Consider the following 17,048-nt stretch of genomic DNA (forward strand, 5'->3'; position numbering starts at 1 on the left):
CCTGCGGTAGGGGTTGTCCCTTTCTCTGGTCCCATTTGTGCAGATGTTCTAGATGCCCTTCAAGCTGTGACATTTCTGGGGGTGGGGCTCTGTGGGAGGAGGGTGGTCCCCTCACCCTGCTGACCACAGCTGCAGCATCGTCTGAAGGTACCAAGTCTGGGCATGGATGTGGCCTGGACAAGCCGAGCCCAAGCATCTCCTGTTCACTCCTGAACACCCAAGCAGGGTGGTGAGCGAGGCCTCACCTCCAGAAGCTTTCCTCGGCGGGAGGTGCTACTCTGTTCTCAAGTGTTCCCAAATGCATTTCCAGCTCCTCTCCCCTCCATCCTGCTCTGGCCGCAGGTGGAGAAGAGTGCGCGAGGCTCTCCCGAGGAGCACCCAGGTGAGGGGCCGAGCAACGACTCGTGCTCCTCCATCTGTCCATTCAGAAGGAGCTGAGTGACCCCTGAGCGCCCGGATGCTATGGCAGGCCCCGGGGATAAAGAAATGGACAGGGCAAAACACCTGTTCTTCAGGAGAACATGGTACGGACGGACTGGGAAACGAACAGCTAGAAAGAAGCGTGGTAAGTGCTAGAATACAGGAATTTTAACTACAGGTATTCTGGTAGCAGAGAGTATGGAAGTTGAACACAGAGAGACTGGGTAGGGGGACTGAGCTTTATGGGATGAAAGAACATTCCAGAAAGGCAGAAAGGACAGTCCATGCCAAGGGACAGGGACACCAAGGGACTTCCTAGCAAGTGTAGCTGACCTCGCAGCTGGAGCTCAGAGTGGGCATGGCAGGGGTAAGGAGATCAGGCTGGGGGCGGGTGGGGGCCAGGCATGAAGGGCTCATGGGCCAGGCTGAGGAATCAGGACCCTAGGTCAGAGTTTGGGGTGCATGGGAGGATTTTAGACAGAGGGAAGTCTCAGATGGCTGTGTGGGACAGACACCCTGTGTGCAGGGGACGGGATGCACAAGAGACGGGCAGGACCAGTGTGCTGGCCTCGGGCCTGTTGCGTCCAGTTTCATTTCTTGACCTTCCTCAGCTGAGCTCAGGCTGGTGTAGCAGGGCTAACCCCAGGCCCTGTTTCCTGCCTTCACACCAGCCGACAGAGGTGAGGAGTGGAGAGATGGGGGGGGGGGGGGGGGGAGAAAAAGGCCGTACTGTTCTTTGCACCAGTATTTTTAGGCCTAAAAAAGACCACCCACTACTGAGAAGTTTGGGGAACGATATCCCAGCTGCCAGTGAGACACCCATTAATCACCACAGCTAGATTTTGGGAGGTGATCACGCCGGAAGGTAGGAACCAGATTTCTCCTCTGCATTCCCGGCACCTATCCGGATTGGCACGTAGCAGTCGCTGAAAACAAGTGTGGGTTGACTGTGAGCGCGAAGGAGAAAATCTATTTTAAAACTTTCTGAATCTATTTCTTCTTAAATTTTTCTTTATCCTTTCATGTTTTTGGACAGGCTTAACTGTATATGCCATGCTGGATAAGGTGGCATGTATTTAAAAATAAGTAAGTGCCAGAAGTAACCAAACTCAACTTCTGAGTTTTTTTGTTTTTGTTTTTTTTTTAAGGAAGCCCAATTATTTTAAATGCATTTGACTATATTTAAAGGCTAACTATATGGTAGATATGACAGTCTCCTAAAGAGGCTTGCACATAGACTGAAGAAATACCACTAAGCATTATGCTGGAGTTTCCTGGTTGTAAACAGGAGCAGGCTGTCTGCAAACCGTGTATCTATAGTCTCAGTGCTCCCCTGGGCAATATTCTTGGATAGATTATTACAAGAATGGTTTGTAAGCTCTTGGCAAGGAAGCCAGTTTGGGCTCACTAAGATATAATAAGTGAATGAAGGAAGGAAGGAATGGATGAATAAACCATGGTTGCTTTTATGAGGGATACGTTCCCTAAGACCTCATATAATTTAATACATGCATAAATCAAGACTAATTTCCCCATAGGAATAAAGTAGGATTTACATCACTTCAAGTTTTGTACATTAAGTGAAACTTTATTCTTTACCATTGCCTTCTTTCAGATTGGCATAATTCATATTAGCATACAGTACGACTCTTATGTCCTCTTTTATAAAAAGGAAGACTACGGATTTATATCTGGAGATCAAGGATGTACTTGACAGTTTTGATCAGATGGAGAAATGTAGGCTACGTTTTCATAAAGCCAAGCGCATCTGCCCTCAGAGCGTGTTGATCGGAAGGAAACTGACCGACCAGGGGTTCCCCAGAACCGTGCCGCAGGGCTCCAGCTTTGTCCTAATCAATATACAAAAGACATTCTCAGATCTGTGATCCAACAACATCTGGAGGGAAAGCAAGTGTTTCGGACGGCAAAATCAGGACCCTCACACCGCCCCCCAGTGGTAAACTCAACTAGCCTTGAATAGTGGAGGTGGAATTTAAGAGAGATAAATATAAAGCCCTGCACTTTGATCCCAAATGAGTATCTGGAGAAGGACACCAACGGCTGGGATTTACTTGTTTTAGTTAATAGCAGATTCAGTCTGAATCGGTGGCGTGATGAGTCTTCTGACAATAAAATTCAGCCTTTGGTTTCATGAATAGAAACAGAAGATCTAGAATGTTCCTCCTCCTCAAACTTACCTGGAATTCTGTTTTCAGCTCTCAGTTTTTATCATAAACTGGAACATGTCCAGAAGAGGGAGAGAGTAGACAGAACTTGAAATGTTTGTTCTGGAGAAGACTTAGGGAGGAAATTACTGTTTCCACACAGAGAAATGGTTGCCATGTGCAAAAAGACTCAGGTTTGCATTTTTGTGGACTTCCAGGCTAGTCCAAGGTCCTTCCGGTACAAGTTTTAGGGAGTGAGATTTTTGTTTCGATAGAAGGATAGTTAGAGGGTCTGAAGGTGAAAGGGTCACCTGAGTTCAGGTGCTGGGTTGGGTCATCTTGGCACCACTGAATGGCTCATCGGGAACATGGTACAAAAGAGTCCATGTATCTGATTTCCTTTTCTTTTGAACTCTTGGGGAGCTGGTTACAGATGATTGAGAAAAGAGAAAATAAATGACCAGAAAATTAGGAAAAACAGTTTTAAAAATTATTTTGCTAGTAATGAAATGACAATTCAAACAGTAATAAGGGAGATTTTACCTGTTAGCAAAAATTAAGGAGGAAAATAAATTGCAATACCGCTGAGGGTGTAGAGAGACTGGTGTTTTCACTCGCTGCCATTCACACTGACGCCTTTTGGAAAGTATGGAAAGACCTGTGACATTGCTAATACTTCCGTGCCAACAGTCCAAAAGGCAAGCTAACAAAAGACAAGATGAAAAAATGCAAATGGCCACATGCCTGAAGATATCCATTGTGGTATTACTTATCATAGAGAGAAAGCCTAAGCAATGTAAACAATGAAAGGGAACAGCTGAAGATGACAGGCATTCGCTCAGTAGAACGTTACGTATCATTTAAAAAGTCCTTTTCACAGTAGCTATAGGGAAAATGCACAGGACAGAACGTTATGTGTGCACCTGTGGGGGATGGCCACCTACAAAATTCCACAGATGTGATGATTATAATTGCATGACAGATGGGTATGACAAAAGATAAGAAGGACAATTTCTTCTTTTGAGTCCAGCTTCACCACTAGCTAGTTGTGGTATCTTGGGCAAATCCCTTACTTTTTCTGTGCCTCAGCTGCCAAGTCGGTCAGACACGGAGTTTGGACTCAATGGTGTCTAAGGTCCTTTCCAGTTTTACAATGTGAATAGAATGGACCTAGTTCATGAAGACACCATATCCCGGAGGGATTAAGAAATCAGCCACTAAGTCTTGCTTTCACATTTACCCCATCATACTCGACTTCTTCCGTAGTCCATATTTTTAGAAATCAGTTTTGAAATGAGATGAGAAAAAATAGAATTCCTTGATCTTTCTCAAAGAAATTAGTGTGTTTTGAAGGAAATTTAGCCATATGTTCCCTAAGTACTTCAGTGTAAAGTAGCATAACACAGTTCTCAAGTCATTAGGATACTTTATTCAAAAATGCCCAAGCATGATTTCAAATCACGAAGCTGCTGCAAGGACGTGACTTCATTCACACAAAACCAAGGGAAGGGGTGGACATTTAACAAACTGGTCTATTTACTTATATTTGAGTCTTTTTTAAAAAAATTGTCTTTCCCCAGTTCCCTGGTTTTGTATCCCAATCCACGGAAAAATGGTCACTATGTATGTCACGCAGGGCCTTTTCATCCGTAGGGGTCTGAGAAGCAGGGTGACAGACATGAGCTTTCAACACATAAACAAAAGCGTCCTCGTCATGCCCAGACTCCCTCTGAAATTGCCCTCATCTGTTCAGAACTTTCTGGAAGGGTGGCGACTTCTGAGTTCAGACACTTCCTCTTCATCAGGCGGAGCAGTCAGGAGGAGAGAGACTAGAGGAGAAATGCCACGGGCAGCAGCACCAACACACAGAAGGGTCCTCGGTGTCCCTGAAGTACCAGGGAGACTTTCACCGCTCTGAGGAGTAAACTTCACAGACACTGTTGTCTGATCTTTTCGGAAAAGAACCCATTTTCAATTGTCCAGGAAGAATTTTTAAACTGCAGGGACAGCCCACAACTAGATTACCTAAAAATGAGAGGAGAGCTTGTGTATTATTTAGATATGCAAATAACGCATCTATCCAGCAAATCATTACATCTTCCAGGCAGAGTCTAGAATCTTCTAGTTTGGCTCAAAGAAGCCTTAGACATACAGCTCCCCAACCGAATGCACAGCACAGCCCGGCAAGTGCTGCAATTAAAACCAGGGCAGGAAGGACAGAAAGTCACTTACAAGTGTGAGTTTTATTAGTACCTTTGATTTCTTCTTTCTCTGCATTTATACCAAGCTGCTTTTAATAAAATACACTGATCATCCTTTGTTGGCCTCTTTTCAGGGAAGGAATTGGGGTGTGAATTGAAGAGGGAGGAAGGGGCGGCCGGGTACCATCTTGAGGGCAGAGAACCCAGATGCGGAGGCATGTGAATACACGGCAAGAAAGTGAACACACATAGGAGCAGCTTAGAGACACATCTGAGTGCTGTCCTTTCAAATCAGTCACCTGACAATACTCTGGACTTGTTCCAATAAGATTGCCCCTGCTTACCCCTCAGGAAGCTCTGCTCCAGAAAGACAGGCCCCAACAGCTTCGGGGTGCCATTTAAGCCCGAGCATCTGCCTTCCACGCCAACTCAGGGCTCCATTAGCTTGCAAGCCCCTTCAAGGCTGGCTCCACCTGTCCCTGTCACCCAGCAGTCACTGGGATAGAACTGTCGCTAAATGAATGCTTCTTGAATTAAAAAGGAGAAGGGCCTCGCGAGGGTAGCAGATGAATCATTACCAAAAATAATATGCAATACCTAATACGATGAATTTGACTTTGGTGGCAGTTTTTTCTACTGCTGTGGTATTATTTCAATTCTTTGCTACTCATCTCCTTTCTCACACCGTATTGTAGCCCAGAGGCCTTGCATTTTGCTCTTCACTGCAGGTCACAACTGACTACCAGATTTTCCTCCTTCCTCTCTTCTGTGGGATGGTCAGTAGCCTCTGGAGGTCAGATCAGCATCTGGGACGTGTTATCATTTGGGCAGAATTCCCTCCGGTATTCGGACACTCAGTCTTACTGGGCGTCTTTTCTAGGCATCTTGAGGTTCCCTTATAAAAAAGGTTTAATATGGGCTTCTTATTGAGGCCAACCACCCGTTATACTTGACCGTAAGCATACTCAACTTGGTCAACTACCTGATTCATCAGATTCGACCCAAGGAACTTTCTGCTTTTCCTCCCAACCAGGTCTCCTCAAATACTGAAGGTCTGTCACCCGGGAGGTGACACCACAGCTTCGTAGGTGATTTCAGCAGTGGAACTGGAAATGGCAGCAACACCAATGTGTGGGGTCCTGGGTGACCACTTTGAGAAGTCTTAGGGGAGGGGCCTTCTAGTAGGATCACTAGACTAGATGCGCCACCCCCACCCCCCCAGTCTTGCAGTAACACCTCAACCACAGGGGTTACGGGCTGAGAACCTCGAAGACACCAGTGGATGTGGGGGGGCCCAGCAGGACAGGGCACAGGCCAGCTCCCCTGGGGTTCCTACTGCTGCTGCTGGAATCTATAGATCTCCATGGTCCGCTGAGACAAAACCATCACAAAAGAGAACACCCTTTCTGCTCCTCCAGCATGGTGACTGGTGCCCCATGACCTATTAACCATCTCACCACTCCTTTAGCCCATCCAGCTCCTTGCTGGACCTTGGGGTGTATTGCAGGGGTGATGGATTGGTGATAGGTTAAATCTATAGGAGAAGTCTAAGGGTTAGAAAGTTATCACAAGGTCCTCAGGACCTGGGATAGGTGGCAGGCTCCAGCCCCAAAGCAGAATAATCAACTAAGTTTGCCAGCTTCCAGATGAAAGGCAGAATCTGTCTAACCACAAGCTCTAAGCTCTGTGGTGGGAGGCTTGCTGTCCGACGATTCTTTAGACCAGAGCTGAGAGCCACAAGTGAGCCCAGCCTCTGGCTGGGAGTTTGCGTATTTGCAAAAGGTGTGTCATTTTTTTTTTTTTTTAAACCACAAGGGAAGCATGCATGAGGATGGATGGGTCCAGTAAGTGCGTCTGAGACCCTAAAACTGAAGTGGAAAAAATGGAACACACACCCTAGTGCAGGTAAGAAATAGAAATGATTTTACTGCTCGGCATTTGCATATAGAGACGCGGTGCACACAATACGACGTGGCATTGTTCGTCAATTGATGCAACTCAGTAATTTTTATTGCAACTGGAAGACAATACATCACAGAAACTTTATGGTAGGTCTCGGGGAAAGTGTTATTTACAATAAATGATGAAATAGTTTGTCTTTGGCAATATGATTACATATGAAGAATGCGAAATGCATGTATGGATGCCTCCAAAGCAACACCATCAGGTCCCTAGAGTCCGGCTGATTGTGCCTGCCTTCACAATGCTCCTGCAGGGAACACAGATGCAACTGAACGTCACTTTCCTTCTCCTTTATGGTTCTCCCTTTCTATTCATGATATTATTGGCAGTTTCATACAGAAAATACAGAAAAAAAATTGGCTTTTGAGAAATTATTACTCTAGTAAATTAGAATTTGGCCATGTAGGTCTATTGGCCAGCAAAGGTCAGACGACCCTAAGCATCGATAGTAAACCTCTTGGTCTTCTGATTGCTTTATCACTGTTATCTTTTTTTTTTCTTCTGTAAAACAAAAACGCAACTCAGAAATGTTACAGAATCAGAGTATAAAAAAATGTACAAGTGTCTAATGCTTCCCAGACACACCCGGATACTCCCCCCCCCACCCCGCATTTTCACCATGGCAGTAATAAGTAGTAAGTGTGAATAAAACAGCATGAAACTGGTTATTGAATCAGCTATGAGCTTCAATGGCCTCAACACACGTACTCAAGAAATGCTTCATGTTTAAATAACTGAACTTGTGCTAAGTTTCATCTAAAAAAAGGAGGTGGAGGTCGGGGAACTCAGGCCACAGTAATGACAGGATGAAATACAATTTGTAGGTTTGACAGGCTCACCATATCGAAGTCTGTGCGAATCCAATATGGAATATCAGTTATTTGCAAAAGGTAGGGAAGGCTGTTCTCAACTTTTGCAAATGAAATACAGTGGGAAAAACACTGTTGAATATATTCCAAATAAATAGTCTTGATTTCAACGCTAACAAAACGAACAGGAAGGGTACTTGTGAGCATATCACAGTAAAGTCAGAAGTGATCTTTCACCTAGGTCTGATTTCAAAAGTAGGACAGACAGCAAAATGCAGCACCATAGACACATCGGTTTCGGCCGTTAAAAGATGGATCACTTTGAAAATCGTATTTTCCTTCCTTAATTTTTGGTCAGTGAAGCTAGCACTTGTTTGCTGAACTGTGGAAGAATTTCAAGGTCACACGCATTATTCATGATAAAGCAACCGAGCTGACGAGTCTGTGCTTAATTCAAGAATAACCAGTAGAAGAGAGAGAAAACAAGGAGTTAACCACCTCCGGTGCTCTCTCAAAGGAAGAGGGGTTAACAGATGAATTCACAAAGGTAGGCGGGTCTATACAGAACACTGAATGCCATGTGTAAATCCTCATGAAACTCCAGAAACAGGAACACCACACAATGTATATACTTTGATTTACACATTCCGTTACAAAGAAAAAAGACACCATTACAACTTTGTAACTGTGTTAACTGCAATATAAACCAAAGTCCCGAGTTTGGCAGGTAACTAAAAGAGGGTTATCACTTAGGTTATATAGCAAAAGTGTTGATGTATATTATATATAGTAGTATAAATAATAAAAAAGTATTATTTAAATTAGATCACAGTGCTGCATTATGTGCATAACAGTGTTTGATATAGTATTGGAGGGCTGGGACCTACGACACTAAGGATTTAACTGTCAACACTGGTTAAGTCACAATCAAGAGGGGACACAGAGTTCGAATGTGTTCTTTTGGTGGCAAAAATCCTGAAGATGAAAGGAAAATACTTCTCTACAGAAACATAATAAATTGCAACATCTGGGCAGCTGTGATCCACCAGAAAGAAACCGAGTCCCAACCTGAATCAAGTTTAAAGGGAAAAGAGGAGTCACATTGAATTTAACCCAATCCCGTATGGAAAACCCTCCCATGTAGGTCACTTGTACAGAACTCTGATTCCTTCTCCAAAAGCCCTTCGAACGAGAGGCTAAGAGCCCACATGCATAGTGTGGGGGTCACTGAAATGTGAGTTGGTAGCACTTGGTGCCGGGCAGTCCCAGTGTGTCCCAGCACTGAGCTGGGCACAAAAGCCATCTGGACGGTTTTCACAGCCCACAGCCTGAAGTCCCTGGGGCAGGAATGCCATTCGTGTGCAACGGCAGCTTCTAGAATGCCCTGTGGTAGCTACTGCCGCACCCAGCAAGGACCAGACACGCTGAATGCCTCTCCGAGAAAAAAATCAGCTCTTGGGAAAAGCCTCTGACACATCCCTTCTTAAAGACTCAGCCCCAAGACTGAAACCTGCAGCAGTCGTCTTGGCCATCTCAAACCACCACCTAAACGTGGGTTTCGTTCATTTGAGTTTCAAATAGACAGCTTTATTTACCAAAGAACTCTTAAAAGTATATTGATTAGAGAGGGAAGGGAAGTAGGAGCTTATGGTATATAATAAGGCTGGGAAAAATCTATGATGCAGACCCTTTCCACGTAGTACTAGATAAAGATAAAAGACAATTAGAGTAGCATAAAAATAACTGTCTATGTGTATATCATTTAAGAAAAAAGAGCTACGGTCTCTTTCTCTTAAATGTGTCCGAGGGCCAACAGCAAGTAATTGTAGATGTCACGGTGCTGATGTGTTCATGGATGTTTTCCAAAGCATCTTGAAATATTGCTATAGTTCCCCATCTCCCCCTCCCCCCCGCCCCACGTGAGTATGTGAGATACTGGAATGACATATGAAAACACCCCTTCTCCCAGCAGGAGAAATGAAAGCAAAAACACCACACCCCTTGAACGGTGCTCAGGCGATCTGTCAGACTCATGAATACATATGCTAGTTTGGAAGCTAAAAGAACACCTGACGTTTGGGAAGTAATTCCAAGACTAAAGTGAATTACATTTGAGCAAAATAGTCTTTCACAAATAGGCTTGTGCTTAAATCCTCTACTGCTCTTGGAGGAGGGAGTGAGAGAGGGTGCCTCCCGCCCCTTGGCTTGGCAAGGACACGGACAACCTCATTCTGCCATGAATTCACTACAAACGGCCACATACACATCAATACTTTTTTTTTTTCTCAACAATCAAAATACAAAGTTAAACACAATTGAGCCATTGTTTTGGTTATGCATAATGTGTATGCCTCCAAAAACAGAAGAAAAATAGAAAAAAGTACCCTCACTGAAGTTTCCCCTAGAAGTCACCCAGCGGGCTCCTACACGGGTGCTGAGGGAGACTCAGGAAAATAACACTTAGAAAGCTGCCCGATGAGGTATTTATGCAAAAAGAGTGGTTCTGGAGTTAAGAACACACTTTTATAAGATATTTATCTATTTCTCAAAGAGATCAGAAAAGTAAATCACACACATTGCATTTTATTATTTTCTAAAAGACACCTTGCTCCTTTAGAAAAACGAAATGAGGGGAGACAGCCCACCGCGGGGGTTTTGACTGGAAGAAGTCCCCGCCAGAAACAGTCCTGGATGTCCGCCTCTGCCTTTCGGGAGGGAAGCCTGAACTTTATCCTGGGGGGGGGGGGGGGGGGGGGCGGCGCGGGGAGGGAGTGGGGGGCGGAGCCGAAGGGGGTGTCTTCCGGGTTTGGTCAGGCAACAACAGGTATCAAAGTGTTGCTCAGGCTCCGCGACTGACACAGCTTTTGGGGTGTCAGATACTTGGGGAGATGGAGGGAACAGGGCCCTTCGGTAATACATCCTTTTCCCATCTACACCCGGGACAAATGTGCTGGAAGTATTCAGGTTCAGGTCCTGAACTTGACCTGTCATATGGGCGTAGACTTTTCCCCCCCTCCCAGGTTCTCTTACCAGCAACCCACAGGAAGGACAGCGCGGGGTCCGCGCCAGTTCATTCCCTCCGTCCTGGCTGCTGCTGGCCACTGGGCTCCACGACGGCCCCCGACTGTCCCGTCTTTAAACATCACCATCTCCCCAGTGCCCCCCGCTCTCCCTCACCACCACATCCTGAGCCCCGGTAGTGGGTGTTCCTGTTTGTGTTTTAAAATTCCCCTCCATGTGGGTGGAAGATCATATTCTTTCAGAGATTTCTCTCTGGATCTCTCAAGATAATTTCTTTTAGGCAAAGGTAACAGGAGTTTCTGGTCTGCGTGACATCGTCCGGTTGTCTAAATTCAGCTCTCATAATCTAGGTGGGCTTAATTCCAGGTTGGTTCGTGTGCTCAGGTGGCAGAAGTGGCCGGCCCCTCCTTCCCACTGCGAGATGGCATCACAGGAAAACTGTCTGGGGCTGGTCCTTCCAACACCCATGTCACTTCCTCCTTCGCGTGCACCCTAACTCACACCCTCATCCAATAAGGCCCATTAGCGTGCTTTCCCTTCTTCCGGCGAATTTGCATAATTATTCACTGCCTTTTTGCTAGGACCAAATCACGGTAATGGTTTTCTCAAGTCAGCGTCCCGTAATTCTCTTGATTCTATCATACACACTCACTACTAAGTTTGCCCTCAAATTATTGCGTCATGGTAAACATGGACAGACAAAGAGAAAGGACACACTTTTCAACAGAGAACCAGGGGGTCGGGGGCTGAAGTGCAGACAAGGCAGTTAGAGCTCCGCCATCCAGGCCCTACCAGAACACGAAGATATTTTATATTGCAGAGTAAGATTCCCCAACAGTCAGAATTTGTCCCTGAAGAAGGTTAAACCTTAAACACCTGCTTCAAAAAACCAAAACAAAATAATTGGGAAAAAAACAAAACAAAACAACAGAAAAAAAATTAAAGAAAGAAAGAAAGAAAGAAAAAAAAAAAAAGAGAAAACCAAAAGAAACTCTAAGCCTAAGGGCTTAAAAATTAGAGGCATAGCCTTTTCTCTATTTTCTATATTTATATGAAAATAATTCATGCTTCATGCTAAATACATTATTTACCTTACAAGAACTTTGTTATTTTTGAATAAAAAAAAGTTTGTGTTTTGTGATTTTTTTTTCCTTTTTTATCTTTTTTTCTTTTTTTTCTTTTTTCAAAGGAATCCATGCATTGTGGATCAGAAATTTCTGCTGGCTACACTGGCTGAATGTGGAAATCACTGATTTTGCAAAGATGAATCCTGATATTAACTGCAAACTCCATTTTGAGGGCAGTATAGGACTTTTTTGTTTTTGTATTTTTTTTGCCATGTTTTTACTTTTGTTTGTCCATCAATCTGCCTTTAATCTTTTAGAAATACACCACAATACTAATGGCAGGTTCTGTAGCTTTTTGTTTTCTCACTCGGATCAAATAGTTTTGACAGACAGAAAAAGATCTGTACCATTATTTTCTTCCTTAACAGCTACTGTAATTTCCTGGACTTGATTTTCACTTGGGCAGTTAAGAAGACATAGCTTGTTTTCTGCATCAGTTCTCTCTCTCTCTCTCTCTCTCTCGTGTGTGTGTGTGCGTGCGTGTGCAGGGCCAACCTTCAGGCTTATGGCTTGTGGAACATTCTCTTAATACAGAACAAAATTCAATGATGAGCAACACCACTAAAAACTGACCCAGTTTCTTCTCATTGTCATTGACACCTGGTGTAAAAGGAGTGGTCCAGTATGTCCCCCTCCTAAGATGCTACTAGGCTTTCCAGCGAAGAAGCACAAAGGACTGGAGAACGCCCCCCACTCTGTCCACCCACCCCTGCACACTTCATGGCAATGATACCCATGGCAAGGCCAAGAGTTTTCCTGGCACAGCTGGATGCCCCGCACTACGAGCCTGGGTCTGCTCCCAGGGGACCAGGGTTCTTCCTTGTCCCCAGTCGCCTTATACGCATTCACTCAGTGACCCCAACTGGGGGGCCATCCTGACCTTTTAAACCTGAGGGTTGGGCCTGATGGATGATTACTTTGCACACGTGCCGAATGTGTGTTCCGTGGCATGACCGTTGGCGTCCCTGCGGATTCAGCCACGTGTTTCTGACAGAGCTGGAGGAAGCAATGGTAATTTTGGCTTTTTCGGTTTTGTCTTCAGATAATGAAAAGCTTTTGTAAAACAGCTGAGTGTCAATATGAGTTCTATGGCTTCAATCTCCTTTAAAAATAAAATTCTTAAGGGTCCAAAACAAAGGAGGGGCAAATTAAAAAAAAAAAAAAAAGGAAAGAAAAGAAAGAAAACCAAACCAAAAAAAAAAAAAAGAAAGAAAAAAGAAAAAAAAATTGCTGATATTGCCACAAATCATTAGAAATCTCCTGACATGCTAAAACCAAATGGCCGAAAGTTCAAAACAAATCAGTGACTTGTTTTTAATTTTTTGTGGTTTCCTTTTGCTCTTTCTGCCCCTTTGCCGTCCGATTGGTGATGTTATTCAAACAGGACCGAATCCCTGCCAAGTGCAGGAGCGAGCCCGCCGCCTCTTTCATCTCCTCGTCGTCGCTCTCGGGGGGCTTCTCCGTGCGTCTCTTTTTGAGGGGCAGCGTGTCGCTGGGCACCTTCCGGGCCTTGGCGAAGTGCTGGCGCTTCTTGTGCTGGGCCGCGTAGCCGCTGTCCCCCAGGGCGTCCTTGCCCTCCTTGGGGCTGTGTTTGCGGTCGTCCTCCTCCGTGTCGCTGTGGCTCTCGTGGCTCTGGAAGCTGCCCTCGCTGCCCTCGCTGCCCTCCTGGCTCCCCTTGGGGGCGAACTCGTAGTGGTCGTCAGCCGAGGAGGAGGAGACCGAGTCGCTGGCTGGCGAGGTGCTCCTGGCGTTGGACTTGGCACTGCTGTAGTTGTGGTCCTCCTTGGGGTCGCCGCTGACCACCGGGGAGCCGCACGACGGCTCGCTCTCAGTCCGCAGCCGGCAGCCGCCCAGGCCGTTCCTGCGGACGGGGCGGCGGGGAGGGGACACAGAGAGGACACAGGTTAGCCCCCCGCGCTCACGCCTGCGGCCCCCTGACCCGCAGCCCGGCGCTCTGCCCGCCTGGGGCCCTGCAGGCGGCCCTGCTCTGCGGACAGCGCCCCAAATCCCGACCCCCGGCCTCCCCGCTCATGCCCCGCTCGCCCGCATTCTCCCTCGGCTTGGGCAGAGACGGCAAACCACTCTCTTCTGCGGTGACGGCGGTGGAGGGCCACCTCTTACATTAAACCAGAAAAATCAAGCCGGGCTTGGTTTCGCACGCCCGCCAACACCATGGGGTAGGCTCTGCCAGCCTGCCTGGGTACTTCAGGGGGACAAGCCCGCTCTCTGCCAGAGCTGCGACATTAGGAGCCTCTTGTCAGGAGATGAAACCCAGGGTTCAGCAGAAAGGGCCACCTGCTGTGTGGTGACAGCGATTCACTCGCGCCTTCCCTCCCTCCCTCGTTCATCCTGCAAATATTCGCTGAACACCCCACATACAGACGCATGGTCTTAGGGAGGGTCCCCAGGAGGCATCCGTGGCGGGATCAGATACAGACACTGTCGCAAAGATGCTTAAAGTTGAACAGAGAAGCAAGTCGTGGTCACACCACAGGTGAGAGAGCAGTAAGCTGCCACCTACTATACTCACCACCTGCCAAATGCCACGTGCCATCTGCCAGGATGGCTGCATTTAACTCTGTAAAGCGGTGCGAGCATCCCTATTTTACTGACGTTGGAAGAGGGTCTGGAAAGCCACACAGCTAATACGTAGCAGAGATGGGATTAAGACCAAAGTCTGATTCTTTTTTTTTTTTTTTTAAGATTTTATTTATTTATTTGAGAGAATGAGATAGAGAGAGACAGCATGGGAGGGGGGAGGGTCAGAGGGAGAAGCAGACTCCCCGCTGAGCAGGTAGCCCAATGCGGGACTCGATCCCGGGACTCCAGGATCATGACCCGAAGGCAGTCGCTTAACCAACTGAGCCACCCAGGCGCCCCAAAGTCTGATTCTCAAGATGGGCTCTTAGTGCAATCTGATGGACTCTCGCTGTTTTTCTGATTTCCCTATAACTAGGTCCCTTCCATACACTCCCATCAGAAGCCCACACCACTTACCACAGCACGGATTACTGTCTCGTGTCTTTACGCCTGAGTGATGAACTGAGCTCCCTGGGCTTCCATACTGGCAAAGGGGAGGGTAACTGCACCCACTTCGTTGTGGGGCTGAGGACGGGGGACCGGTGCCTGGCCCAAGGGTGAGGACTATGATGTTCATTCCTGCTTCGGCCACACATTCCCAGGGGTGGGCACTGAGAGGACACAGTAGGTGCTCAGAAGAGGTGGTGATGAGAGAGGAATATGCACAGGAGAAAAGGGGTATTTGCAGCTGGAGGGGATAGACGGAGGGCAAGAAAAAGGTCTGCGGAAGACATGGCATCTGACCTTGGACATGAGGGCTGAAGGTTCTGGGCAGGGAGGAGAGGTGTTCTATTGCACCATGTTGACCCCGTGTCCTGTAAGCCTATCCACCTGATGATGCACTTCTAGGAGCTCTGGGGAACATGAGCACACTTTTCCTTCCTTCCTTCCTACACACCCCCAGCTCTACGCTCTCCTACCATGTTCCCTCCACAGACAGCACGTCCCACCTCTGTATGAGCTGTGTGATGCCTTGTTCAATGTCTGTGTGCTTCCCATTGGAGTGTTAGCTCCACAAGACAGGGCCCAGTCATGACATGTCCTCCAGCACCAGGCGCAGAGTGGACACACGAGATAGACTGAGCAAGGATAGGAGCAGATGGAACTGTGTGGCAGAGAGCATGAAGTTTGGGAAGATACTGTGGGTCTCCCCCAACATGCCTTACTGGACACTCCCCGAACATATGGCATCTATGGAAAGCCTATGGGGTTGGGCCCAACGAGAAGATTCGGTCACGAGCTGTTACCCTCTCTTTCCTGCCATCTCTATGGGCCCTGAGGCTCAAGAAGACCCTGGTTGCAGCCCAGGGAGAAAGTGAAAGGGGAGGAGAGTCCTTGGTGTAAATGGTGTAGCAGGGGAGTGGAGCCAAGGAGTCTCCCTCCTGGTGTTCGAGGCCCTGCAGTGGGTGCTCTGCTAAATCTAAGCGGGTGGTGAGAATTCCCACTGAAATATGCACCAGCAAAATGCATGAGGGCCATTATCCAAACCCAACCTTTGCTACATGCCTGGAGATCATCAAAATCAACCCCAGCAATGACAGCGCTGCCCAACAACAATTAATTTGCACTATGAAGTCCTAGCAGTCTCCAGAACGGCCCCAGGCTGTGTCCTGCACGCTGTGATCCCAGAATCCACAGCACCTCCGCCCAGCCCTTCTGGAAAGAGCCTGGCTCTCAAGACAGACAGGCTTCTGTTCACAGCCCAGCCCTGCTTATTAGTGACCTGCCGTGGGCTCATCTCCCTTACAGGGCGGGGTGATGATGAAATGAAAAGTTCCGAGCGCAGAGGATGGCTTCTTCAGTGGTGCTTGAGAATTCTGCCTTGGTTTCCTCTGTTGCCATCAGACGGCTCACCACTGCTTCTTATGGCTGTGACATGCTTACCTGAGCACTCGTTTTCTTTCTATTCTGGGTCGGGAGGCTTATGGGAACACGGCATAAAGGAAGAGGAAAGAGGACCCGAGAGAGGGATGCCTCAGGGGCTTGCCTGTAAACACAGCCCCTGAGCTTTGGGGAATGGCCCCTGCGATATCTATTTTCTGCAGACTTTCTGTTTCTTGGCTCTGTCTTGGGTGCATAGAAGTGACTAGGAAAAGATTACTTTGAGGTGTTTCCAAATATGAAACTCAATAAATGTAACTAATTGCACAGGTAGCTATTAATAGTTATTAAACAAATGAAATTGAAAGTCTCGGATAATGGTTCTCTTGATCTTTGTTGTTTCAGGTAACTGCTGTAAAATGCAAAATAATCGGTCTACTGAACTGGCATAAAACAGTCTCAGAGTGAAGCCCACGACACTTGGAGAGTAAACTGGGCTATGGCTGGCTTTTAGAAAATCAATTTAGTTCTGAATCCTCATTTGTTAACAACATGGGCTTATAATTCACTTCACTACCACAGTTAAGCAGAACAGGCTACCTCGGAACACAGAGAGAAAGAGAGAGGGGGAGAGAATCATGGGAGCAAGAGTATGAAATTTGGCAAAAATTAGCCAAAAGTTAATTCTTACTGAATCTAGGTGAAAGGCATATGGTGTTCATTGTGCTTTTCTTCTTTCCCACAGGTTAAGACATTTTTTTGAGTAAAAAGTTTGGAGTAGGGCGTGGGAGATATATGAGATATATGCTAGAATGACAGCAAGGACAGAACATTCTAGTTCCAAACTATTACAAGAGGAAAGGTTCTGGGCCTGAGAACTTCTCTTTCTTAAAGGAGATAAACAAGCCTGAGAGAAGTACTAAAGACACACTACAGTCAAAT

At 46.6% G+C, this 17,048-nt stretch overlaps 1 protein-coding gene across 7 annotated transcripts in view; it reads right to left on the reverse strand.

The window, feature by feature from the left end:
* Window positions 1–6,774: 6,774 nt before the first annotated feature.
* The window catches only part of FOXN3 (forkhead box N3), a 390,992-nt gene continuing 380,718 nt past the window's right edge, over window positions 6,775–17,048 (reverse strand). For all 7 annotated transcript variants that reach the window (XM_078054092.1, XM_036085498.2, XM_036085503.2 and 4 more), the window contains one exon: window positions 6,775–13,566. In XM_078054092.1, coding sequence (XP_077910218.1) covers window positions 13,020–13,566 — 547 coding nt within the window. In that variant the 3' untranslated portion in view covers window positions 6,775–13,019. The remainder of the gene's footprint in view (window positions 13,567–17,048) is intronic.

This window comes from Halichoerus grypus, chromosome 8 (genome assembly GCF_964656455.1).
Source record: "Halichoerus grypus chromosome 8, mHalGry1.hap1.1, whole genome shotgun sequence".
In the NCBI taxonomy this organism is placed as follows: domain Eukaryota; kingdom Metazoa; phylum Chordata; class Mammalia; order Carnivora; family Phocidae; genus Halichoerus; species Halichoerus grypus.